The 23,385-nt window shown below is 39.1% G+C and overlaps 16 protein-coding genes across 16 annotated transcripts; 8 read left to right on the forward strand and 8 right to left on the reverse strand.

Moving 5' to 3' along the window:
* Positions 1-51: 51 nt before the first annotated feature.
* On the forward strand, positions 52-375 carry NEHOM01_0021 (large subunit ribosomal protein L30e; the record flags this gene model as incomplete). The annotated part of the gene is made up of 1 exon (XM_051488899.1): positions 52-375. The coding sequence occupies one exon, from the start codon at positions 52-54 to the stop codon at positions 373-375; it is 324 nt and encodes a 107-aa protein (XP_051344859.1).
* A 471-nt stretch (positions 376-846) lies between these two features.
* Positions 847-1,545, reverse strand: NEHOM01_0022 (uncharacterized protein; the record flags this gene model as incomplete). The annotated part of the gene is made up of 1 exon (XM_051488900.1): positions 847-1,545. The coding sequence occupies one exon, from the start codon at positions 1,543-1,545 to the stop codon at positions 847-849; it is 699 nt and encodes a 232-aa protein (XP_051344860.1).
* Positions 1,546-1,688: 143 nt separating this feature from the next.
* NEHOM01_0023 (multiple RNA-binding domain-containing protein 1) lies at positions 1,689-3,308 on the reverse strand (the record flags this gene model as incomplete). Its single annotated transcript, XM_051488901.1, has 1 exon — positions 1,689-3,308. One exon carries the CDS (start codon positions 3,306-3,308, stop codon positions 1,689-1,691), a length of 1,620 nt encoding a protein of 539 aa, XP_051344861.1.
* An 834-nt stretch (positions 3,309-4,142) lies between these two features.
* Positions 4,143-4,535, reverse strand: NEHOM01_0024 (small subunit ribosomal protein S12e; the record flags this gene model as incomplete). Its single annotated transcript, XM_051488902.1, has 1 exon — positions 4,143-4,535. One exon carries the CDS (start codon positions 4,533-4,535, stop codon positions 4,143-4,145), a length of 393 nt encoding a protein of 130 aa, XP_051344862.1.
* A 451-nt stretch (positions 4,536-4,986) lies between these two features.
* On the reverse strand, positions 4,987-5,499 carry NEHOM01_0025 (uncharacterized protein; the record flags this gene model as incomplete). Its single annotated transcript, XM_051488903.1, has 1 exon — positions 4,987-5,499. The coding sequence occupies one exon, from the start codon at positions 5,497-5,499 to the stop codon at positions 4,987-4,989; it is 513 nt and encodes a 170-aa protein (XP_051344863.1).
* Positions 5,500-5,510: 11 nt separating this feature from the next.
* NEHOM01_0026 (peroxiredoxin 2/4) lies at positions 5,511-6,152 on the forward strand (the record flags this gene model as incomplete). The annotated part of the gene is made up of 1 exon (XM_051488904.1): positions 5,511-6,152. One exon carries the CDS (start codon positions 5,511-5,513, stop codon positions 6,150-6,152), a length of 642 nt encoding a protein of 213 aa, XP_051344864.1.
* Positions 6,153-6,565: 413 nt separating this feature from the next.
* NEHOM01_0027 (lysophosphatidic acid acyltransferase / lysophosphatidylinositol acyltransferase) lies at positions 6,566-7,453 on the reverse strand (the record flags this gene model as incomplete). Its single annotated transcript, XM_051488905.1, has 1 exon — positions 6,566-7,453. The coding sequence occupies one exon, from the start codon at positions 7,451-7,453 to the stop codon at positions 6,566-6,568; it is 888 nt and encodes a 295-aa protein (XP_051344865.1).
* A 281-nt stretch (positions 7,454-7,734) lies between these two features.
* NEHOM01_0028 (uncharacterized protein) lies at positions 7,735-9,741 on the forward strand (the record flags this gene model as incomplete). Its single annotated transcript, XM_051488906.1, has 1 exon — positions 7,735-9,741. The coding sequence occupies one exon, from the start codon at positions 7,735-7,737 to the stop codon at positions 9,739-9,741; it is 2,007 nt and encodes a 668-aa protein (XP_051344866.1).
* A 332-nt stretch (positions 9,742-10,073) lies between these two features.
* NEHOM01_0029 (cell division cycle 20, cofactor of APC complex) lies at positions 10,074-11,225 on the reverse strand (the record flags this gene model as incomplete). The annotated part of the gene is made up of 1 exon (XM_051488907.1): positions 10,074-11,225. One exon carries the CDS (start codon positions 11,223-11,225, stop codon positions 10,074-10,076), a length of 1,152 nt encoding a protein of 383 aa, XP_051344867.1.
* Positions 11,226-11,418: 193 nt separating this feature from the next.
* On the forward strand, positions 11,419-13,974 carry NEHOM01_0030 (ubiquitin conjugation factor E4 B; the record flags this gene model as incomplete). Its single annotated transcript, XM_051488908.1, has 1 exon — positions 11,419-13,974. One exon carries the CDS (start codon positions 11,419-11,421, stop codon positions 13,972-13,974), a length of 2,556 nt encoding a protein of 851 aa, XP_051344868.1.
* Positions 13,975-14,269: 295 nt separating this feature from the next.
* NEHOM01_0031 (uncharacterized protein) lies at positions 14,270-15,259 on the forward strand (the record flags this gene model as incomplete). Its single annotated transcript, XM_051488909.1, has 1 exon — positions 14,270-15,259. The coding sequence occupies one exon, from the start codon at positions 14,270-14,272 to the stop codon at positions 15,257-15,259; it is 990 nt and encodes a 329-aa protein (XP_051344869.1).
* A 32-nt stretch (positions 15,260-15,291) lies between these two features.
* Positions 15,292-16,581, forward strand: NEHOM01_0032 (SWI/SNF-related matrix-associated actin-dependent regulator of chromatin subfamily D; the record flags this gene model as incomplete). Its single annotated transcript, XM_051488910.1, has 1 exon — positions 15,292-16,581. One exon carries the CDS (start codon positions 15,292-15,294, stop codon positions 16,579-16,581), a length of 1,290 nt encoding a protein of 429 aa, XP_051344870.1.
* Positions 16,582-17,536: 955 nt separating this feature from the next.
* On the reverse strand, positions 17,537-17,914 carry NEHOM01_0033 (translation initiation factor 1A; the record flags this gene model as incomplete). Its single annotated transcript, XM_051488911.1, has 1 exon — positions 17,537-17,914. One exon carries the CDS (start codon positions 17,912-17,914, stop codon positions 17,537-17,539), a length of 378 nt encoding a protein of 125 aa, XP_051344871.1.
* A 31-nt stretch (positions 17,915-17,945) lies between these two features.
* NEHOM01_0034 (uncharacterized protein) lies at positions 17,946-18,677 on the forward strand (the record flags this gene model as incomplete). The annotated part of the gene is made up of 1 exon (XM_051488912.1): positions 17,946-18,677. One exon carries the CDS (start codon positions 17,946-17,948, stop codon positions 18,675-18,677), a length of 732 nt encoding a protein of 243 aa, XP_051344872.1.
* Positions 18,678-19,207: 530 nt separating this feature from the next.
* NEHOM01_0035 (uncharacterized protein) lies at positions 19,208-20,452 on the forward strand (the record flags this gene model as incomplete). Its single annotated transcript, XM_051488913.1, has 1 exon — positions 19,208-20,452. One exon carries the CDS (start codon positions 19,208-19,210, stop codon positions 20,450-20,452), a length of 1,245 nt encoding a protein of 414 aa, XP_051344873.1.
* Positions 20,453-20,603: 151 nt separating this feature from the next.
* NEHOM01_0036 (valyl-tRNA synthetase) lies at positions 20,604-23,375 on the reverse strand (the record flags this gene model as incomplete). Its single annotated transcript, XM_051488914.1, has 1 exon — positions 20,604-23,375. One exon carries the CDS (start codon positions 23,373-23,375, stop codon positions 20,604-20,606), a length of 2,772 nt encoding a protein of 923 aa, XP_051344874.1.
* Positions 23,376-23,385: the final 10 nt, after the last annotated feature.

Consider the following 23,385-nt stretch of genomic DNA (forward strand, 5'->3'; position numbering starts at 1 on the left):
ATTTCGCCATAAGATTTAGTCATATTATTCTATTTTTTTTATCTCCCTAGTATGAGTAAGAAAGTTAAGACTAATACTAATACAGTAGCAGCCCAATTACCTTTAGTTATTAAGACTGGTAAGTATTACGTAGGATTTAGACAGACAATTAGTTCTTTAATTAGTGAATCATGTAAGTACATTGTACTCACTAAAAACTACCCAATTCTTAAGAAGATGCAGTTGGAGTACTATGCTTCCTTAGCTGGTAAGGTTCCCGTTTATATGTTTGATGGTTCAAACCGTGATTTGGCTAATTTATGTGGGGCTGAGTTTAGAATGGGAGTTATCTCTATTTTAGATGGTGGTGAAGCTGATCTCTTACAGTGCGAATAAATTAGGATAAGTTATGTTTTGATTTAGATTAGATTAGATGGGGTGGTGTTTTGGTTGTGTTTTGATTTTGATTAGATTAGATATTGATTTAAGCCTATCTTATCTCAACTTAATATTGGGTTACATTGGGTTACATTACATATTGGTGAGTGGTTGGATATGAGGATGGTATTGGGTTGGTATTGGGTTGAGTTGGTAGTAAGTTAAGTATTGAGTTAAGATAGTAGTAAGTAAAGAGTTAAGATAGTAAAGAGTTAAGTATTGGGTTGGTAGTGAGATAGTAGTAAGTAGAGGGCTGAGATAGTATTGAATTGGCAGTGAGATAGTAGTAAGTAGAGAGTTAAGATAGTAGTAAGTAGTAAGTAGTAAGTAGAGAGATAAGTATTGAGATAAGCAATGAGATAATAAATAAGATATATGATAAATCAGTATGTATTGGGTTGGTTGGTATTGGGTTATTGTAAGAGGGGATTAGATGAAGGGAGTTGGATTGGGTTGAGTTGGGATTGGGTTGGGGTAGATGGGGAAAGTTGAATGGGTAGTTGGTTGAATAGTAGTATAGATGATGTAGGTCCAGAGAAGAATATTGATGGCGGCAGTAATAAAGTTAAGGTCTTTGATTAGTCGGAGAATGATAGAGGGTTTGTTAGTGGTGGGAGAGTTATGGCGGGTGTTTAGAATGAGGAGATGGATACTACTGAGTAAGACAAGTAAAAGAGGATAGACTTGTAGGAAAGGAAGAGTTTGGTTAGTAACTATATAGGCAGTAAAAGTTAGTAGAAGAAGAACAGTAGTTTGACTGTAATACTTATCAGGAATGATCAGATTAAGTATGAAACAAAGAGAAAAGGGTGAGAAGACCGTTAGAGTTAGTAAAGAAAGAAGGAAGTATTTAGTAAGTGCACAATAAACAGCTGTTTGACAAGTAGATCCTGTATCATATTCATGTAAGATATTAAGAATACGTCGAAAGGTAACATAAGCTAAGTAAGCTAAAGCTAGAATAGGTGGTATAAAGAAAAGACCAAAAGGTGGAAACGTATGATAGATAAGTTGTATTAGAGCTACAACAGGTACAAATTGAAGAATCCAATGGGAACATTTACGGCGGCGAGAAATACCTTTAGAGTACTCACCACGGGCGAAATTGAAGATGTCTAAAGATCTCATAGAGGGACTAGAATTAAGTTGTTGTAAAGTTAAGCTAAGTCAAAGTTGATTTGATGAGTTAAACAATTAGATAATTTAGGTAATCTACTTACTATTTATGTAATACTAACTTAATACTAACCCATCCTAATTTCAATTAGAGATTAGAGATTAGCTCTTTCAGCCACAATATGCCGGCCATAGAGATGCAGATGCTTTATCTTGCTAAGCAGAAGGGCGACTTGTTCTTGGTTTTGGGGTTCAACAAAGCAGAACCCACGGTGAGTACCATCGGCTTTCTTAGGGAAACGTAGTTTGTACTCTTTGCCAATCAGACCGTCAAGTATTTCGGAAACTTCAGGTCGACCGGCTTGGAAGGGAATGTTCTTAAGAATAATCTTCTGATGTTGAATAGAGTGGTTAGCACCGGATTGATTGGGTTTAGTAGTTGTACTAGGAGGAAGAGTAGCTGAATTATCAGGCGTAGTAGTAGGTGGTGGTGTTCCAGCCAATTCACGAGTGTACCTGGCTTGAGTTACTTGAAGGTACTCAACATAAACCGGATGGTCTCTAATCTTAGCAAAGTTGTTCTTTTTAAGCTCATTAGCTGCATCTGACTTAGTAGCATACTCAAGAACCACTAGAGTTTTAGAAGGCGAGAAGACTGCTCTAATATAAGTGCTGAAATACTTCCTAATCTCAACTTCAGTAGTATTATAAGGAATGTTTTTGATTAGTAGTGACTTTTTAGAGATAAACATACACGTACATCCTTTCTTATGACAAGTACAACCTTCAGCAATTCCTTCAACTTCTAAGAACTTCTTAGTTCTTTCTACTAACTCACTCTCTAGTAGAGCTATTCTCCCACCAATTCCAACTCCTTTATCCCTAAGTATTTCAGATTTAGAAACACGCTTCTCCTTAGCCGCAATTCCTAGAATAGCTGTAAAGTTAAAGAACAAAGCCGTATACTTACCACGTGATTGATTAGATCGATTCTTCAAACTTACTTCTTCTTTAGGCTTTCCTCTACTGGGCAGGATTGTTAAGTTCCGGCCTTGAAAGACTAACTCCCTACCTAGTAAGGCATAGGCATCTTGAGGAAAGGCATAAGTAATCAAAGCATGGCCACAGTTCAAAGTTTCTCCCTCTCCCCAGGCATTCTCTCTTTCCTTGTGCTTTAAGTATACCTCTGAAACTGCTCCATACTTAGCAAACTCAACTTCAACTTCTTCTTCAGTTGCCGTATAGGGTAAACCAGTCACAAAGATTTCACCCGTATCTAAAACCTTCATTTTAGCCTCAGATTCTACCTTTAACTTGTACTTCTGAATAACTTCTTCTACTTTATCTTGACTACTGCCTTCAGTTATACCTTCTTTTAAGTCGTCTTCTTTTAAACCTACTTCATTCTCCCAACTTCCTTCTTTCTTCTTACTAATGAGCTGGACAATCTCTTTCATTTCAGCTATCCCCACTCCAGATAGTTCCATAGCTCGATTTCTTCTCTTACTTCTTAGTTCATCTTCTTCCATTAACTTTCTTCGTTCTAAGACAGGTTCCATAACTAGTCTGTGTCCTTTATAATATGACTTGTTATAATACACAACACTTTCTCTAGATATCTCTTCTGTTTTATATCCTAAGAAAGCCACCCTCCTACTTTCACCAGTAGCACTAGTTAACAATCTTACATCAGTAATAGGTCCTTTAACAGAAAAGTGATTTCTTATCTCAGTTTCTGTTACTAAAGAAGGCAAATTCTTAACTACCACACGCATGCAAATTTTGCCGATTCAACCCATCTAAATATTACCCGATTAGGAAAATCACCACAATATCTACCAACCCACTTAATTCACTCCACTATCCATTTCATTTCACCCCATCCTATCTCATTCTATTCTATCCCATTCTATCTCATCCCAACACCACTATTTTATTAGCAATTTCAACTATCTAAACACCAACTCAATACCATCTAAACACTAACTCAATACCATCTAAACACCAACTCAACGGATCTTTAAATACTAAGCTAACCCAAACCATTTATTAGATCCTTGAATTTTGATAGTCAGCATAATTTTGATTTTAACAAACCACATCATAATACTATTGTTAACTACCTCTAAAGAGATAGCCAATTGCAATATCTCAATACCAACTCAATACCACCATCCAATACCAATACCACCATCCAACACGATCACCCTGATTACTACTTACTAACTCACTACTTAGTAGTACCACTATCCAACAAAACACCAAACCAACTCAATACCAATATGACGTCATCTTATTTCATCTTAACCAATACCTACTCAATAACAGACACTCCTTAAGATAAGTATTATGTTATGTTAAGTTAGTATTAATTGAGTATTAGTTAAGCACTAGAGTATCCTATCTAAACAAGTCTTTATCTTCCACCAGACAATCTAAGAATCAGAATCAAACAATCTAAGAATCAGATATCATATAACCCAATCAAACCAAAACATATTAAACCATTTAGTACTTTATTAGTATATCTGGAGATGCAAATAGATTAGATTAGATTAAATTAAGAGATTAGATTAAAATCAAAATCAAAATCTTATCTAAACCATAACTTACTGAAGAGTAGCCGAGGCAAACAATTGCTTCTGACCCTCACTAATAGCTCCAAAGTCTTCAATAGCAGCTACAGCACACTTAGCCGGCTTAATTACCTTCCCAGTCTCATCTAACTTACTGATACGGACATACTCTCCTAAATCTTCGTGAGTTTCAACTTTAAAGATAGGAACTTGATACTCTCGAGCGAGTCCTTCAATTACACCAACTATCTTAGGCTCGTTAATCTTCTTAGACATAAGAACTACTTTAGCTCTTTTACTGATAATAGATTTAGTCACCTGCCTTAATCCTTTAACTAATACACCACCTTTAATACTCTCAAAACACATCTGAGTCATCGCTTCTGCTGAAGACATAGTAGTTTCTCCCTGTTGTACGCAATCCATGGGGTAGCAAAAAAAAGACTAAATATACTTCTAGTGGGTTTAGTATTAGTTTAGTATTGGGGTGGTATTGGTTTAGTAGTGGGTTAAGTAGTGGGTTGGTATTGGGTTGGTTTAGATTGGGGTGGTATTGGTATTGAGTTTGGTTCGGGTGGTTGGGTTTGATATTGGGTGAGTAGAGATAAGTAGAGATAAGATAGTATTTAGGTGAGTAAAGATAAGTAAAGATAGATATAAGATAGTATCTAGTTAAGTTAAATAAAGACAAGCAAAGATAAGATAGTATTCAGTTAAGTAAAGATAAGTAGAGATAAGATACTAATCTAGTTAAGTAAAGATAAGTAGAGATAAGATAGCATTTAGTTAAGTAGAGATAAGTAGATATGAGATAGTATCTAATCAAGTAGATATAAGATAATATAGTATTTAGGTGAATGATGAGTAACTGAACTAGTTAGTCTTCTTTGAGCCAATGGACACGACGTTTCTGTTCTTCTTCTCGGAAGAGAATAAGGGCCTTTTTGATGTTGTAGGGGGTTTTGATACGGCATAAGTTGATCTTTTGGTTGCGGAAGTAGATATTGAGGAGTTTTAGTTGACTAGTTAGAGCTTGAGTTAGTTTAGATGATTTACGGAAGAGTCGAATAAAGATATAAGAAAGTAGTAGAACAATACCAAGCATCTTCATATAAATACGCCATAAGAAGGCAGAGAGAAGAATAGGTCTATCTCTTTCTAATTCACAAAGTGTATCAAAGACTTGTTTGGTGACGTAATAAATATAAGCAATAGCTGTATTGATTAAAATAGCTGAATATAAGACTCTTCTTCTAGTCTCTTTGTTATATCTCTTATTAAGATACTTCTCAAAGATAAGAATGTCTTTAAGTGGATTGGGAGGTCTATCATCTTCGGCTAGATAAAGACGACTGGGTGGGGACATAGATGGAGTATTTAAACCGGCCATTTTTTTTATGTATGTCTGTACTTGGTTTGGCACTTCCTCGCTTATCTTTATCTGCTTATTGTTGTGGTGAGTTTAAACAAGTTAATTTGGAAGATTATTTGGGACAAACGTTGATTTTAGTCTTCTATCCTTTGGATTTTACCTTTGTTTGTCCGACTGAGATCATTGGATTTAGTAAAGCTAGATCTGAATTTAGTAAGGTAGGGGCTGAAGTTTTGTTGGTTTCTTGTGATAGTGTTTATTCCCATAAGGCTTGGGCTGAGAGGAAAGATGGTGGTATTTATGGGCATGGTCTGCCTATGTTATCTGATTGTAATGGTGGCTTATCTCGAGCTTTTGGGATTTACAAGGAAGATGAGGGTAGGTCTTATCGAGCTACTATTATTCTTAAGAATGGAGTAGTTGTTTATGAGTTAGTTCATGCTGATCCAATTGGTCGATCGACTAAGGAAATACTACGAGTGGTTAAGGCACTTAAGTTCAATGAAGAACATGGTGATATTTGTCCTTTGGATTGGAATGAGGAGGAGGAAGGTAAAGAAGTTACGGCTATGGATGGGATTAAAGTTCTTGATGATAGTGGTCGGGCCCGACAAGTAGCTGCTGAAACCAGCAGTACTGATCCTAGTGGTAATGCAACTACTGATGGGTAATGCAACTACTGATGGGTAAGGGAATAAACTAGTTTAAGTTAAGTTAAGTTTAAGTGTGGTTGTGTGGTGTGATGTGTGTGGTGTGTTTAGGTGGTGTGTGGTGTGGTGTGGGGTAAGTTTAGGTGGGTTTATGTGGGTTTATGTGGTGTGAGATGAGTTAAGTTTAAGTGGGTTTAGATGCGTTAGGGCAAGGACTTAGTTAGTACTTAGTTAATAACGTATTTATTGCTAGGGTGGGCTATGGTGATGTTAGAATGGGTCTATTAGCTGTTATTAAGATAATGAATTAAGTGAGTGTTAATGAAAGATTAAAATGGGTGTTAAATTGAGGTGGGTTGGGGTGGGGTGGGTTAGGATTGAGTTGAGAAAGAAGTAATAGTAGTGGTAGATGAGTAAATTGGTGTTTATAGTTGTTATTTGGTGAAGAGATTGGTGATAAGGGCATCTTTTTTGGTGAAGGTGGAGAGAAGGTACTGATTGGGATCATTGATGGTGGCGAGTTGGTCGGGTTGGATGTGGATGTTGAATGTGCCGGGTAGGGGATGGAGAAGGGCTTGGAGAAGAGAAGGAGCAGTAGTGCGTTGGTTATTTTCGGTGTAGACAATGGTGAGGTTGAGAATTTGGGTGAACTTGGTATTGGCTAGGGCGGTTGTGAAGAGTTGGAAGCCTTTAGTGCGTGGTAGAAGGAGATTGCTAAGATGGGGAAGACCGTGTTGCTTGGCGTAGGTAAGGGAAAGCTTGTGCTTGGCTGGAGTAAAACGAGTGCCTTCGGGGTAGATGGCAAGGGCTTGACGAGGCTGGCGTTGGCGGACGGCACACCAGTCTTTGATATTCTGGGCATCTTTCTCCCAGGACCGTTTAATGAAAAGGAATCCAGACATGTACATGGCCCAGCCAACAATAGGAACCCACTTCATACTTTCTTTAGAGATGTACTTAGTATCAACTTGCAGAAGCTCAAAACCAATATACCGGACTAAAACTGTATCTAGAGCACAGATATGGTTGCTAACCAGAATATAGGATGATTTTTGATCATTGTATTGGGCTAAGTTAGTTTGTGTTTGGCCTTGGTTATCACAGAAACGAATAGCATGTGGATTGCCGATTCTAAGACTGTAGAGGATTGTATTGGTGATGAGTTTAGCGTACAGACCCATAATACGTTCAATAAGAGTTCGGTTAAACAAGAAAACCGGGAAGAGACAGATTTCCACCACTAGTAGAAAGAGAATAATTAGAACAAGGAGCAGAATAACAGCTAGTTTATGAAGTCTAATGGTTAAAGACTGAAATGTCATAAAAAATTGGGTTAGATCGGGTTGGTATTTAGTTAAGTTTAGATAGTATTTAGATAGTATTTAGATAGTGTTGAGTTAGGTGGGGGAGGGTTGAGTTAGTATTAGGTAAGGATTGGGTTGAGTTGGTGTTGATTTAGGATTGGGTTAAGCTGAATTATTGTTTGATGATGTTTTGATGTTATTGAGATTTTGTTTGGACTACTAGTTACGATTCAAAACAAAACATTGTTTGATATCCTTAGAAACAAAGGCTAAATAGATCACAATATTTACAACAAACGATGGAAGGAATGATCATGTCGGAGAAGAATAGAAAGGGAAGCGACTTATCGGAGAACGGTAAGGAGAAAAAGAAACTATCAAAGCTTGATGAGTTTCTCTTACGTAACCAAGACTTGATGCAACAAAGTTGTGCTGATTCTCCTAAAGTAGAAGCACTTACTCTTAACATTGATGAGTTAGTCTTAAACAGTCAGGAGTGTTTAGTCATGGCAGCAGAAGGGTCCCCTGATGACCTCGAAGGGAAAGAAGAGGCACCGCCCCAAGTAGAGAGTTCAGAAAGCCCGGACCAAAGGGAAGAGCATCTTCCCGACTACCTTCAAGATCTTCTTACGGGTTTGGATGAAGAGCCAGCGAACAATTTAGTAGAAGAGTTAGATGGGGAAGCAAATGCAGAGTTAGATGAGAGCATGGATGGCATGTGTGCCGAGTTAGAGAGTGAAGTGTGTGTTGAGTTAGAAAGTAAAGTGGATGAAGCGAAGGTTGAGTTGGAGAATGAAGTGTGTGTTGAGTTAGAGAGTGAAGTATGTGTTGAGTTGGAGAATGAAGTGAATGAAGCGAAGGTTGAGTTGGAGAATGAAGTGTGTGTTGAGTTAGAGAGTGAGGTGTGTGTTGAGTTAGAGAGTGAAGTGTGTGTTGAGTTAGAAGAGGATCATAAGCAAGTTCTTATTACTAACCAGCCCGAAGGAGTAAACAAAGAAGTAGATCATCCAGAGGATCATACTCTAAGACCAACACAAGAACATCAAACAATCTCGTTTATTACTTCCACTTCAACTCCTACTCCTACTCCTAACCCAACCCTAACTAGTCAGCCAGCCACCTTAGAAGTAAGCACTGAAGTAGAACAGAGCAAGCCAAAACCAAAACCACCAACACCCACCTTTACCTCAGCCAAGCCAACACCCACCATTACTACACTTAAGCCAACCAACTCAATAGAGACTCTTATCTCACCCGTACTTAATGCTTCAATCAGAACTACACCCACACCTATTACTACTACTGCAACACCTATTACTACTACTACACCTACTACTACTGCAGCACCTACTACTATTACACCACCCATTACTCTACCACCTACACCACATATTACACCACTAACAAGTCAATCTCTTAATCCAACTATATCAAATCAAAAACAATCATTTACAAAAGCATTTATAGTAGATAAAAAGATAGCAGATACGGACCTAAAGTCACCTTTAGATAGCATATCCTGCCAATCAGCCGCCCCAATGAACACTACCCCCAAAAAGACATCTATTCGTAAGGTTTTAGCTCAATTCGGCACAGTAGTCTGGGGGCTAATCACCGGCTTAACCAGCAAAATACTCTGGACAGCTCTTTTCTCTTTAGTGGGACTACAAATGATTATGATGTTTGAAAAAGGTGTAACAATTAGTCCAAATCTTGATATGATTTTAAAGAACTACTTAACTTCCTGGCCAAGTACTTTAGCCTATCAAGTACTTACTTGGGGCGTTTTCCTCATTTCCTTATCTTACGCAACTATCTTCTTAGTAAATGCCTTACTGGTTTATAAGCCAGAAAGAAGATACCAAGAAGATTCGTCTAGTAATTTTATCTTAGCTGTATCAGCTGATATTTTGAATTTAACAACTATGCTGCCATTTACGTTAGGTCTTATCAAAGAATCAATTGATTTTGGTTTATCTTTTGTCTGTCCTTACCAGGCTGGTATCTATATATGCAACATACTTTACCTTTGCTTTGTCATGCATACAGGCATACTAGCTTACGACGTAATTCAGCAGCAATCCCTAGCTGAAGCACAAAAACAAGGTCCATGGGAAATCATAGTACTTATAAGTCGTTGTCTACGTATATCTTTAATGACACTTATTGAGTGCTACCTCTTCCGAGTCCTACTAGATCTAGCCATTAAGCACTGCCGCAACCCAGATGCCCTAACTCAGCTCGGCGACTGGCTCCAAAACAAAGCCGACTCCCTAATAACCACAGTCTCCCTAATCCTTAAGTAAGCATTTAGATAAGTATTTAGATAAGCATTTAGATAAGTATTGATTTTATAGTTGATAAGCAACGAATAAATCCAAAGTAATAAACAATATAACGCATTAGCTATCAATCCGATTGAACATACTAAATAAAAACAACAACTTAAGATTGATATCGTAAAACAACAACTTAAGATATCACCTTAAGATAACAACTCAACTTAACTCAATACATACTTAAAACAACAATTTAAGATAACAATTTAAGATAACAACTTAAGATAACAACCTAACTCAATACTAACTCAACTCAATACTAACTTAACTTAAGATAAGATAAAAACAAGATAGACTTACTAGCGCATAGAAACAGAAGATTCCGATCCTTTACTCTCAGTAGGTGATTCAAACAACTGCCAAAAGTTAAGATTCTCATCAGCAGCACAAGTAGCTAATACATTCCCATCGGGTGATAAAGCACTATAAAGCACTCGATCCGTATGTCCTTCCATAACCCCAATCTTGCGCATCGTACAAAACTTCCAAACTCCAACCGAATTATCACTATACCCATGCGTACTGATTATCTCCTTATACTTCTCACTAAAAGCTAAACTACAGACTTGCGATCCCGTATCTACACTACTTAAACAAACTTCCTTCTCTACATCCCAACTTCTAATCGTCCGATCATCAGTCCCTCCCCCCGTGGCCAGCACTCCCTTCTTCCAAGGACACCAAGCTAAAGCCCTTACTGCTGCCGTATGCTTCTCCAAACGAGCCCGAGGCCTAGTACATCCATTACGCCATACACATACATTATTATCATTAGATCCACTTGCTAAATAGTTCATATCTCCATCCCATCTTAAACCACACACTTCCTGAGTATGATGTAAGAAACTAGAAACATGTTCACCACTCCTGATATCATAGTTAAAAATACTCCCATCCTTAGCACCAACTGAAAGAATACCAGGACCCCAAGCTAAACTAGGCACCCGACAATTACGTTGGGGTAAATCCATGATCTTTTTCTTATCTAAATCAAAAATCTCAACTCGACCTTCAGAAGTCCCCATCGCTAGTAAACCTTCAGGAGAGAAGGCTAAACCAGCCACATAATTAGATTCACTCGTTCCCGTTAGTCTTTGTACCGATCTAGTTCTGGCATTCCAAAGATACAAATGATCGCTTAGACCCAAAGCAATAATGTCTTCACTACTCCAATCTAGAACATTTAGATAATAATCATTCAAAACAGAAGGGGCATCTAAGACACGAAAAGGACTCTTAGCTAAAGGTCGTTTGGCCAAACGTTCCCGTCGAGTTTCCCGACTGAGTTGGCCCGTATAAACAATAGGTGAAGCAAATCCTAAGGCACGCGGTCGTTCTAGAACGGCAAATCTTTCAACGGGCTTCTTAACCTGCTTAACCCGGGCATAACGAGGTTCTGTACCCCGGAAAACAGCATAGTCCCAAAGATCATCTAGTTCACGGTGATCCATTGCAATTAAAAATAAAGCCGGTCATTATACTGCTTGGGCTACTATTGGGTTGTCTAGCGATAAGATAAGATTTAGAGGGAAAAAGTAAGGGGTGGGATTAGTATTAGGAGGAGATTAGGACTATTTAGATCTATTGGGGTAGTATGGAGTAGATGGTGGGTGATAGTAATAGTGAATTTTTAGTGTTTATTTCATGATAGAAGAGCGATTGGCACGGGCGACTGAATATACGGATGAATTACTGATTGAGTGTATTGAAGGAGAGGGTGATTGTGGCCGGATTTTAAGTAGTTTAGTACGGGTATGTGCGGGAATGGTTAAAAAAGGTGGATCTGCTGATAAGAATGGGATAAAAACAGTAGTGGGGTACTTGGGACTTTTAATGAGTAATCCAGAGACTTTTGGTCTGAGTGGGGATAAGTGGGAGAATGGACAGGTAGTGATTAGAGAAGTACGGAAAGTGGGTGTAGAAACACTAAGCATGATAGTTACTTACTTGCCCCCGGAGAGTTTAGAGGAGAGTTTGGAAGTCCTACTAAGGAGTTTAGGAGGTGGATGGAGTGGAGTGGGTTTAGTTGCTATGAGTATATCACAGGCGGACTTGAAATTATTGAATGTAATAGTGGAACGTCCCGAAGGTTTAGCTTTGTTTGGTGAGCGTCGGATTTGGGGATTGGAAATGGGAGAGGGAGAGACGAGTTTAGGAGTAGGATGGCCGGAGAAGTGTGTTTTTGCGGGGTTTATGAACACATTTCCATCTTATGTGGATTTAGAGTTACAGCCGGGGTATATGGGTAGTGTGGCTAAGGACTTCCTGGAGAAGACTAGTGCGGTGGAAAAAGAACGGTTAGTTTCGGCCTTACAGAACCGGATAATGGGGTTGGGTAATGGGTTATTTGTTATTTTACGGGCGATTATACTTAGGAATACGGTGGCTAAGCAGTTGTTTATTGAATGGATTATGCGGGTTTATGAAACGAGTAAGAACCGGCGGAAGAGTCAGTTTGAGCGACGGGAATGTATTTCGGACGGGTATGCCTTCTTTATCTCTCTAATTCTAGCTAAGTTTTTGGAACCAATTAGTCAGGGTCTTATTCCTGGTCCTACTTTACGTCTGGACGTACTACGCCGAAGTTCATTTATAAACTGCCAGGAAATGAGTAGTACGACCGGTTTACTTACTCCAAAAGCCCCTTCAGTTATAGAGGATACATTTCGGGCTAAGTTACTTTATGCCAAGTTTTTGATGAACCAACTGACCTACATACCGCTGTGTGCACAGTTTAAGGACTACCAGAAGGAAGTGGAGAGTCTTACGAGACAGGATGTACCAGCTACACATCCGCGCACGAGATTAGCTATTCAGAGGTATATTAGTCTGTTCAATTCTGCTTTAGATTATCACAAAGTGATTTTGAGTTCACCAGAGATAGTCGCACTAGAGATAGGTATAGCGAACGGAATGATGAACTTTTTAAAACGGGCTATGTCGACTCCTGAGTTTGCTGAAATTCCGGTGGTTTTTGTGGAGGACTTAATCTTACTAGTTTCTGGGTTTGTCCATCCGGCACTTGATCCGGCCCGTACGGCTGGTACTGTCTTTGTTGAGGAGAATGTAGCTACAATTGTTGGGTTTTGTGCGGCAACTTTAGCCCATCCTCAGATTAATATCAATTATAAGCAGTTAGCTGTTCATTTATTGCATACGTTTAGTCAGACAATTAGATCGTTTATTCCTAGTTTACTTATCTCTTTAATCAACTACCATATTGACTTACAGAAAGTCATTAAGAACAATATGGAAAGGACGCAAGAAAGAGGAGGACTAGCCCTTCTACTTTCACATTTACTGAAGAATGCAGTCTATGCTAGTGAAATGGCTAAGTTCTTAGGGGCCAGTTCACCAGGCCAGCCCTTACATACGGACAAAAGAACTATGTTTCTACTGCATACGATCTCATCTCTAGTAGATGCGCAGGAAAGAGGCTTTGAAGAGCTTAAGAAGACGTCTATGACTGAAACAGCTCTGGATAATGCCGTAGAAGAGGAGAAGAAAGATCTACAAATTGCACTTGATACTTCGATTGAAAATGCCCGGGCATTCTTTGCCAATACAACTTATTTAGAAACTTTCCTACACCAATTACTTCTTCTTTCTCCTCGTTCTTTCCTTATTCCCGTAGTTACTTCCCGTTTAGCATCTATGCTTAACTCTTCCATTATTTCCCTAGTTGGCAATCGGGCTAAAGACTTGAATATTCGGAACAAGCAAACACGAGGATTCAATCCAGTTCACCATTTAACCTTCCGCTTAAGAATGTACATATCTATTCGAGCCAAAGACTTTATCTTAGCTATCATTGCCGATAATGATATGTTTAAAGAAGCCCTCTTTGAAAAAGCCATTGATATTTGTGCCCACCACCATCAGATCATTCAAAGTGAAATCATTCGATGTAAATTCCTCCTCCAAAGTATTCGTACTATTCGCGCCCAAGTCCAAGCACACCAAGAAGAAATCGAATTCCCAGATGAGTTTATTGATCCATTAACTTTTGCGCCAATGATAGATCCTGTTATCTTAGCCCCAAGCAGTACTCGTGTCGACCGATCTACCGCCGAAATGATTCTTATGAACGATGCCATCGATCCATTCACCCGAGGTCCTCTCACTGAAGCCGATATCACCGCCGATCCAGACCTCAAAGCCAAAATCCATGCCTTTATCAAGTCCCACCAAGCCAATTAACTACCCACCCAACAATAAACAAGATACAATTTACGTCAACCAACTTTTATTTACTATCATCTTAATTCACTTTAACTACTACCATTCTAACTCATCAAATTACGTCATCCAATTTAAGTCAAACATTCATTAAAGTCAACATCAATATAATACAACTTAATACTATCTCAATATAATACTATCTCAATACAATACTAACACTAACACCAACACTAACACCAACTCAACTCAACTCAACTCAACACAACCCAATACTATCTCAAACTCAACTCAATCCGTTCATTTTTTCTTTTGAATGCCTATTGAATACAACGTCATTCTTGATTCTACTACACATCTTTCCCTTTTCCAGTACCCTTTATTCACTCAAGCACCAACCTTAACTGAAATCAAAACAAAAAACAACAACCAACTAATCGAAGCAACTGCCCTACACTCCACTTCACCCATTACTCTCACCGGCACAGCCACCAAGTACCTCAACCAGTACTACACTCTTTCCCTCCCCACCTCAACCCACCACCCCACCAATACAAGTACTAATACTAATCCAAGTACCACCCCAATACTTTTTGGCGAAAAGATCCAAGATATCTTCCAACTCCGTCCCATCCTCCCAGAAACCCCAGATACACTCAAAAAAGCCGAACGCAAAGAGCCCACCCGAACTTTCACTCTCGGTGAAACCCAAGAAGAACTAGAGAACAAACTCAAAAACCCCAACTACATCATCGAAAAACTCTCCAAAGAACCCTGGACCACCCACCACATCCTTAACATCCCCAACCCAACTACTACTACTAACTCAACTACTACTAACTCAACTACTACTACTAACTCAACTACTACTAACTCAACTACTACTACTACCACCACCTCAACTAACTCAACTAACTTAACTACTACCACAACAACTAACTCAACTAACTCCAACTTAACATCACCTCTTCTTGATGACCTTAAGCGCACTATTTACAACGCCCGAGTCGTCAACCTTTCTACTTTACAAACTCTCTTCCCAGACTTATCCCCTCAACAAATATCAGAAACCTTAAACCAACTCACTACACCCTTACTTGGTAGATTTATTCTTAAACCTTACTTTTACAACGACCTTTCCGTTATCTATATCAAAATTATTGCAAGATTGCAAAAAGATAAAGGATACCTCAAACTTTCCTTTCAAGAGATCTCAGACCCTGATGAAAGATTCTTCTACGTTCTAAACCAAATCTCAACTCCAGAAAACCATATCTACCGACTAAAAGGATACCCAGAGTCTTAGCCCATTTTTAAACTTTTGATTTTTTAATTAGCATGCTTAGAAGCGACAGACTTAAGTCCCTTTTTGAATCTCTTTTACTGACTGAGAAAAGACTAGATCAAGCTATTACTAAAAAGAAAATGAGAGTTGAAGAGGCTCATTTTAAGAAGATAAAGAAAGCTGGAATTATTAGGCTAAATATAGTAGCAGAAAGAGTATCTGAAGAAGGTCTGTTTATTCTGATAGGAGGGAAGATTAGAGGAGAGTCAGTAGAAGAGGGAGAGAGTGAAGTTGAGCCAAGAGCGATAGGATCAGTAATTAAAAAGCTTTTTGTTGAGATAGGCCGTCCTAGACTAGTATCAGGTCTATCTAGTTGTTTATCTATTAGTAGTAGTACGTCTATCTCTAGTGATTCAGATAAGAGTGGAGTAAGTATTAGTATTGGTATTGGTAGTAGTAGTAAAGTAGATAGAGATATTAGTAGTAGAGTAGATAGTATTGGTAGTAGTAATAGAGATATTGGTAGTACTAATGGAGATAGTAGAGATAGAGATATGAGTGGACTAAGTAGTACTAAAGGAGATAACGTAAGTAATACCAACTTAATACGGACTAGTTTGCAATCGAGTGAGGATAGTTCATTTTTTGAGTGGCATAATAGTGATTTGAATGAGCATATCTCGGAATTTGAAATCAAAACAAAAACAATGGCCGAAAAAGGAAAGGTTTTTTTAGATTTGATTAGTTATACGGGTAAGTATCAATTATGCCAGCCTTTAGCTGAAGCAGTTGGAATTCCAGCTGGATCTCGTCCGGTTATCTTTTTGGCTATCTGGAAGTACATTACGGCTCAGAAGATGAAAGATCCTAAACGGCCGAAGATAATAATCTGTAATGATTTGTTTCAAAGACTTTTTGGGGCGCCTGAGATTTCATTTGAAGAGATAATCAATCGCTTAGATGAATACTTATCGCCATTAGAACTTATTTGTATTGAGTTTACTATTCCTCCTCATCCGGGTCAGAAAGCTCAATCGGCATATGATATTACAGTAGAACTAGATCCAGTACGTAAGGAGTATGCTTATTCTGATCCGACTAAACTTGCTATCTTAGATAAGAAAATAAGTGATATTTTGGTGAGACTTGATAAACAAGAAGAAAAGATTAAGAGTCTTAATAAGTTCATTAATGATCCTAAACACTTTATTACTGATTGGATCTTAGAAAGTTCTAAAAACCTCCATCTTATCACTGATGATCTTTATGAGGTGAGTGAGGGCTTTTATATCCAAAAAGAAGTCCAGGAGTGTGTATATCAGCTTTTGCAAAATTACAAGTAATTAACAACTTAACTTGTTATCTACTTATTTGCTATCTACTTATTTACTAAATAGTATTGCTATTGGCTATCATTTAAATAACAATTTATTAAGTTTTATCTAATTTCTATCATCTTATTTTGTTATCTTATCTTAAGTTATCTTATCTTAAGTTATCTTATTATACTATCCCAATAAGTAAAGTCCATCGTTGGCATATCTCAATATGAGTTGGTATTGAGTTGGTATTTAATGTAGATGATGATATGACGTCATAATTGAGTTAGTATTTGCTATGATTTGAATTCTTTACTAGCCCACTAATAATCTAATACGTATCTGATCAGTCAGTAAATAAACGATTTGGTCTGAAGAAGGAATAGTGGTTGTGTAACGACGTCACACTTATTGTTATCTTGTTGTTATCTACTACTATATTGTTATCTTATTCTTATCTACTTACTATCTTATTGTTATCTACTTACTATCTATTACTATCTACTTACTATCTACTACTATCCTATTGTTATCTTGTTGTTATCTACTTACTATCATATTCTTATCTACTTACTATCTATTGTTATCTACTACTATCTACTTACTATCTACTTACTATCTACTACTAACTCAATTAGTATAGAAGTCTTGGCAAAGAATAGCTTAAGAATGTTAAGTTGAGTTATGATGCATTTTACTACAATTAAACTCAACTTAATCTAATACTTATCTAATACTTATCTAATATAAACTCAACTCAATTCAATACTTATCTAATACTTAACTAATCCAAACCAAACACTATACCAAACTAACTCAACTGAATACTAAACCAATATTAAACCAACTCAACTGAATACTAGACTCAACTCAACTAAATACTTATCCAATACCAAACCCACCCAACTCAATCTAAACCCCACCCCAATCTTAACTCAACCCCACCCCAATACCCAACTCAAACTAAACTCAATTTATTCTATATCCGATGGAACTCAAACTCAGCTTGATTATCTTCGGCCTCTTGCTTGAAGTTTTCAGCAATCAAGTTATGATCTCTTAAGATCTTTACTTCAGCCGGATAGTACTTCTTGCAAATATCACCAGTATCTTTAGCATCATGTCTTAATGAGACTAAAACTATATCATTAGGTTGCACCCAAACGGACTTATACATACTTCCTCTGAGTTGACACTTTCTGGTAATAGCATCGGTACAAAGTACATCAAATCTTGATGAACCCAAAGCTGCTATAATTTGACCATAAATGGTTTTACCTTCTTCCATGAATACCATCGGTTCATTAGCCGAATTCTTCTTACGTTTACCACCACTACCTTTCTTCTTACCTTTCATGGGCTTAAATTTCTTGGATTCTTTTCTGCTAATGAAGAAGTCAACACTCCAATCTCTGTATAAGGAAGCTTTGATTAAGAGAATTTGGTTATGGTGTAGTATGGGTTTTGTTTTAGTTTATAGTATGTTGGTGATTAAGACCTTCTTGGGAATAGGTCTAAATAAGCGGGTTTTACATGTTTTATCTTGTTTATGTTTACTAGTTACTTATGGATCTTGTGTATTCTTCCGGACTAATGCGATTAACTTGCAGAAGTTATTGAAGGATGGTAATTTTAGGTGTTTATTAGTGGCTGGGTCCTTTTTAGGGATGAATAGTGCTTTGATACCTATGTTTCCTTTTATGTTGATGACGACATTATCGGTGGCGGAGCAGGTGGTGAAGGAGAGAAAGAAGTTTGCGAAAACATCATTATTGGATGCATCTTTGCGGTTGACGAGTAGACGGGATGAAGTGACTCTTTTTGCATTGAAGGTAGAAGTGATTTCGGTGCCTTTATTGGTCTTGCACTTACTGACGGGTAATGCTGATATGTTTAGTGTAGTGAGTTATGCTAGTATGGCTTGGTTTGAGTATGGGAGTAATCCTTGTATGCAAAGGGCTGTCCGGGAGTTAGTAGGGAGTTTGGATCGGATAATTGGGACGCCGGGAGTGCCTCCTCTAGTGCAAAGTAAGTACGGGCAGTTGAAGAGGTATGTGGCGGCTTATTCACCGGCTGTACCGGCGGCGGGTTCTGAACCGGCTAAAGCTAAAGCAAGTTAATCGACTTACTTGAACTAGCCAAGTTACTCAACGTACTGAGTAGTTTGGCTCAATAAATGGATTAGGTTAATGTTGTATTTAGATTGGGTTGGGATTGGGTTTAGTTTGGATTTGGATTAGATTGAGTTGGGTTTGGTATTGGTATTGGTATTGAGTTGAGTTTAGTTTAGATTAGATTAGATTGTGTTAATATTGAGTTGGATTAGTATTGAGTTAGTATTGAGTTGGATTTAATTGAGGTGGGATGAGATGAGATGAGCTAGTGTGAGTAATTGATTGTTGATGCTGGAAGGTGGGTGTGGTGATTGGGGGGTTTGGTTTGGGTTTGGTTGGTGGTAGTGAGATAGTGAAACTGTGGTAAATGTATCAGGATGGGGTTGGTATGAGATAACGATAAAAAGAAGAAGCTTTCTTACTGGTTGGACACTCTGAAAAAGATAAGCACCAATCAACAATCAAACTTCGGATTTGATCGTCTAATTTCAGAGTATAAATAGTGCTGGGAATTAAAGGAGATCTAAGATCTAAAGATGAACGGAGATAGACAGAATTACGAAGAACAAATACAAGAAAGAAGAAACAGCTTGGGCTTCTATAAGAAAAGGCTTAGGAATCTGCGTGAACCAAGAAACACTTGGCGATCGATGGCTGAATCACAAGAGCCTTTTGATTTGAATGAAGAACAAGAAGAGTTTCCGGACTTAACAATGTCTTTGGTAGAGTACTACTGGCTGAAGGGTTACTACCCTTCTCTTGAACATAAGATAGTCTTAAGACTATTGGCTGACGGTCAGTTTCAGGAGAGGAAGCCAAAGCCAAAGCGAGTTGGTCTCTTAATGGGTAAGAGAGTGGTGGAAATCACCATCGAACATAAGAAGGGAGAGAAAGTTATAAGCTTCTATCCCTACCCTAAAACACTGGAAGAGATTCTGGTTTGGAATCGACGGTTTACGGTATTATGTAAGCATGAACATATCGCCGGAGAAAAAGCGAGGGTAGAACTAGCGAAACGCTTTGTTCCCGTTGATTGGAGAATGGAAGTAGCTGGAGAAATGTCACTGCGAGAGGCATTGCGTGTATTCATGACTGCCGCTATGAAGGAGGTCAGGGTAGAGAAAACGCCAGTCGTGCTACAGGGAGAATATCCACTGATTGAGGAGTACGTTCAGTTAATTAAGAAAGACAAACAGCACGAAGGAATTCGTAGAGGCCAATCTGATGAGTGGATAAAACAAGAAATCAAGTATGCCTTCTTTGCTGGATTATCTAGACTCACCGCCAACGAAATGGCAACCCACCATATTGAAACAATGGAAGAGGCAATTAACCACATTCAAAACCTAGAAGGACGAATCTTACTAAGCCTGGAAATTCAGTTTGAAAGGCAAGCCATGCGCGAGATGTGGGATCGGAATGCCAGGGACAGTCACTTGGCCGAAACAAATTCGTATCAAAGTCAAACCAGTAAGAAACTATGGCCTAACTTCACCCAAACTACCCGAAAGTACTGCACACACCACCAATCAGCTACACATACAACAGAAGAATGCCGGTTTCTGAACACTCAGAGAGCCATCATGAATAAGAGAGCAGCGGCCCAAAGAATAAGTGTCCTATCGCCCAACCAGCTACAAAGAGAAATCAATAAGCACGGCAATGCCGAAGTAATGGAACATCTCAGAAGTCAAGAAAACGCCCAGGCATTAAGTGAACAACTCAACCAAACCCGAGTCGCCTTCCCAGTAGCCGCCCCAACTAACCCCAACCCCATTTAGAAGTATGGCAATAGATTACTACAATCTAAACCTAGTGCTATAAAGATAAGATGCTGAGTAGGTCCTGAATCATTTATTGAAGAGGATGCTCTGTCTACGGTCTAATTATGTCTAGGAGGTAGAAATAAGAAATGAGATTAGATAGACTGAACTAGTCGGTAGAAGTAGGTTGAGCTTGGACAAGGAAAGAGGCCGAGCCAGAGGGCGTGCCATCAGGAAGAGTAGTGGCGTACTGGATTTCAAGACCAGTGAGACGAGTGAGTGTTTCCGGGGCACCCTGCAGGATTTGCGTCGGTCCCGAAAGAACAATCGTGGCTACTTGCGGATTAGTCAATGTACTAGCCGTTGATCGAATATCTTTGATCAGAGTAATGGCTTGCTCAATAGCCTCAGATGTTTCTGGAAGGTCAGTCGGCTCTGGATAGGCTTCTATGCAAATAGATTCCATCCAAGGGTCATCTGAACTGGGCCACTGCACTTGCATGGCCTGGTAGATCTCCTCAGTCACAAAGGGCATAAAAGGATGCAAAAGGATAAGATAGGATCGAACAATCTTCTGAAGAGTAGCTAGACCAGCAGAATCTTGCCGGCCTTTGTACATCTCAACGTAAAAGTCACAGAAATCATGAAGGAGGAATTGGTGTAGCTCAACTGTAGCTTTCATAAACCCATACACTTCCATCTGCGCGTTTACTCGTTGGGCAGTTTGCGCAAATCGAGCCGTAATCCAAGTATCTAGTGCCGTATTGAACTGAGCACGAGGCGTATCATTAGGCTGAGTACCACGTTGAGCTAAAGCAAACTTCATGGCATTCCATAACTTGTTGACAAACCGCCGGCAACTAACAACCTTCTCAATACTTAAGTTAACATCCCGACCAAGCGAAGCACTAGATAGTAAAGCAAAACGTAAAGCATCACTACCACATGCCTCAATGCCATGGGGATACTCTTTAGCTAAGTTCTTCTCCGCCTTAACAACTTCAGATTGCGATAAATTACCAGATTTTAACCGATCAATCAGACTAGCTAAATCTGTGCCCGTAATGACGTCAACCGGATCAATGACATTACCCTTACTTTTACTCATCTTCTCGCCATGGGCATCTCTAACAATACTATGGAAAAGTGCCGTATCAAATGGTAACTTACCCGTTAAAGCAATGCCCATCATAACCATTCGAGCCACCCAAAAGAAGATAATATCTTTACCCGTTTCCAGAATAGTAGTTGGATACCGCTTAAGGAAATCACTTGTTTCCGCCGGCCAGCCTAGAGTTATAAAAGGCCATAGACCAGATGAAAACCAGGTATCCAGCACATCTTCTTCCTGCACGACCGGACCACCCGCAGCGGCTTCTGCTTCCGCCTGAGTCCGAGCTACATACCACTGGCCATTAGCCGTATACGCTGGAATACGGTGTCCCCACCATAATTGCCGGGATAAGCACCAGTCCCGCGTATCTGATAGCCAGTTGGCCCAAGTCTTCTCCATTTCTGCCGGGGCAATCTGTAGCTTACCTGCTTGTGTAGCAGCTAATGCTTCACTAGCCAGACCAGAACATTTCATCCACCATTGTGGGACAACTCGTGGCTCAACTACTTCACCCGTTCGTGAACAAATAGGAATACTTCCTGCATGTCCTTCTTCAGCAACTAGTTGTCCGTTCTTACGCAGTAACTCCACTGTTTGCAATCGAGCTGTAAATCTTAGCTGTCCGGCAAATGGACCTTGTGTAAGACGGTTGTCCTTATCTAGTACTGATACGATCGGTAAGTTGTGCTTTTTACCTACGGCAAAATCAACGGCATCATGGGCTGGAGTGATCTTTAACACACCCGTCCCAAACTCAATCTCAGCCGCCTCATCAAACAAGAAAGGTATCTTAGCCCCACTCATAGGATTAATGGCTTTAGCACCCTTAAAATGACTATAACGCGGATCAGCTGGATTGGCACAAAGAGCTGCATCTCCTATAATTGTTTCCGGTCGGGTAGTTGAAACATTAACCTTTTCTTGCCGGCCATCTGCTAACTCAACTACATAAACTACCGTAAATAACTTACCAAACACATGCTTACTACCATCAGTCTTAACCTCTTGATACGGTTCAACTGAAACATACTCAACTTCTAAATCACTTAAAGTCGTCTGAATCTTAGCACACCAATTAACAATCCTCTCCCCACGGTAAATCAAACCCTTCTCATAAAACCGAACAAAAGCTTCAGTTACACCCGCACTAATGTCAGGATCCATCGTGAACTTCTCTCGACTAAAGTCTAAACTAGCACCTAACCGTCGGAATTGCCGGCCTATTTGACTGCCATAAGCATCTTTCCACTCCCAGACTCTGTCTAAAAAAGCACCTCTACCAATACCTTGTCTGGTTAGGCCTTCCTTAGCTAAAGAACGTTCTACTACGACCTGAGTAGCTATACCGGCATGATCTGTACCGGGTAGGAAGAGAGTCTCATATCCTTGCATACGCTTACGTCGCACAATTGAATCTTCAATTGCAACCATCATAGCATGGCCAAGATGAAGGGAACCAGTTACATTAGGTGGTGGTAAGACAATAGTAAAACACTGACCGTTCTTCTTCTTAGTCGTATACTCGGGTTTAAAGAATCCCTGTCTCTCCCACCAGGCAAACCAGCCGGCTTCAACTTGCAATGGATTAAATTGACCTTCTAAACGATTAACTACTTTCTTCTCGCCCTCAACTATTTCGGTGGCTGCGGCAAACTCGATCTTACGCTTAGGCGTAGATTGGGTCGTATTTTGTGATATTTTAGTCTTAGATAAGAATTTAGCCAATTTGGCTGCTTTCTTTTCTAGTTTGGCCGCTTTTCGTTCTTCCGGACTAATTATAGCATTTGTAGTTAGATTGGATCTTTCATTCGAATTTCTGTCTTTCATGGAATTTTTT

The sequence above is a fragment of the Nematocida homosporus genome (assembly GCF_024244095.1).
Source record: "Nematocida homosporus strain JUm1504 chromosome Unknown 4562, whole genome shotgun sequence".
Classification (NCBI taxonomy): domain Eukaryota; kingdom Fungi; phylum Microsporidia; genus Nematocida; species Nematocida homosporus.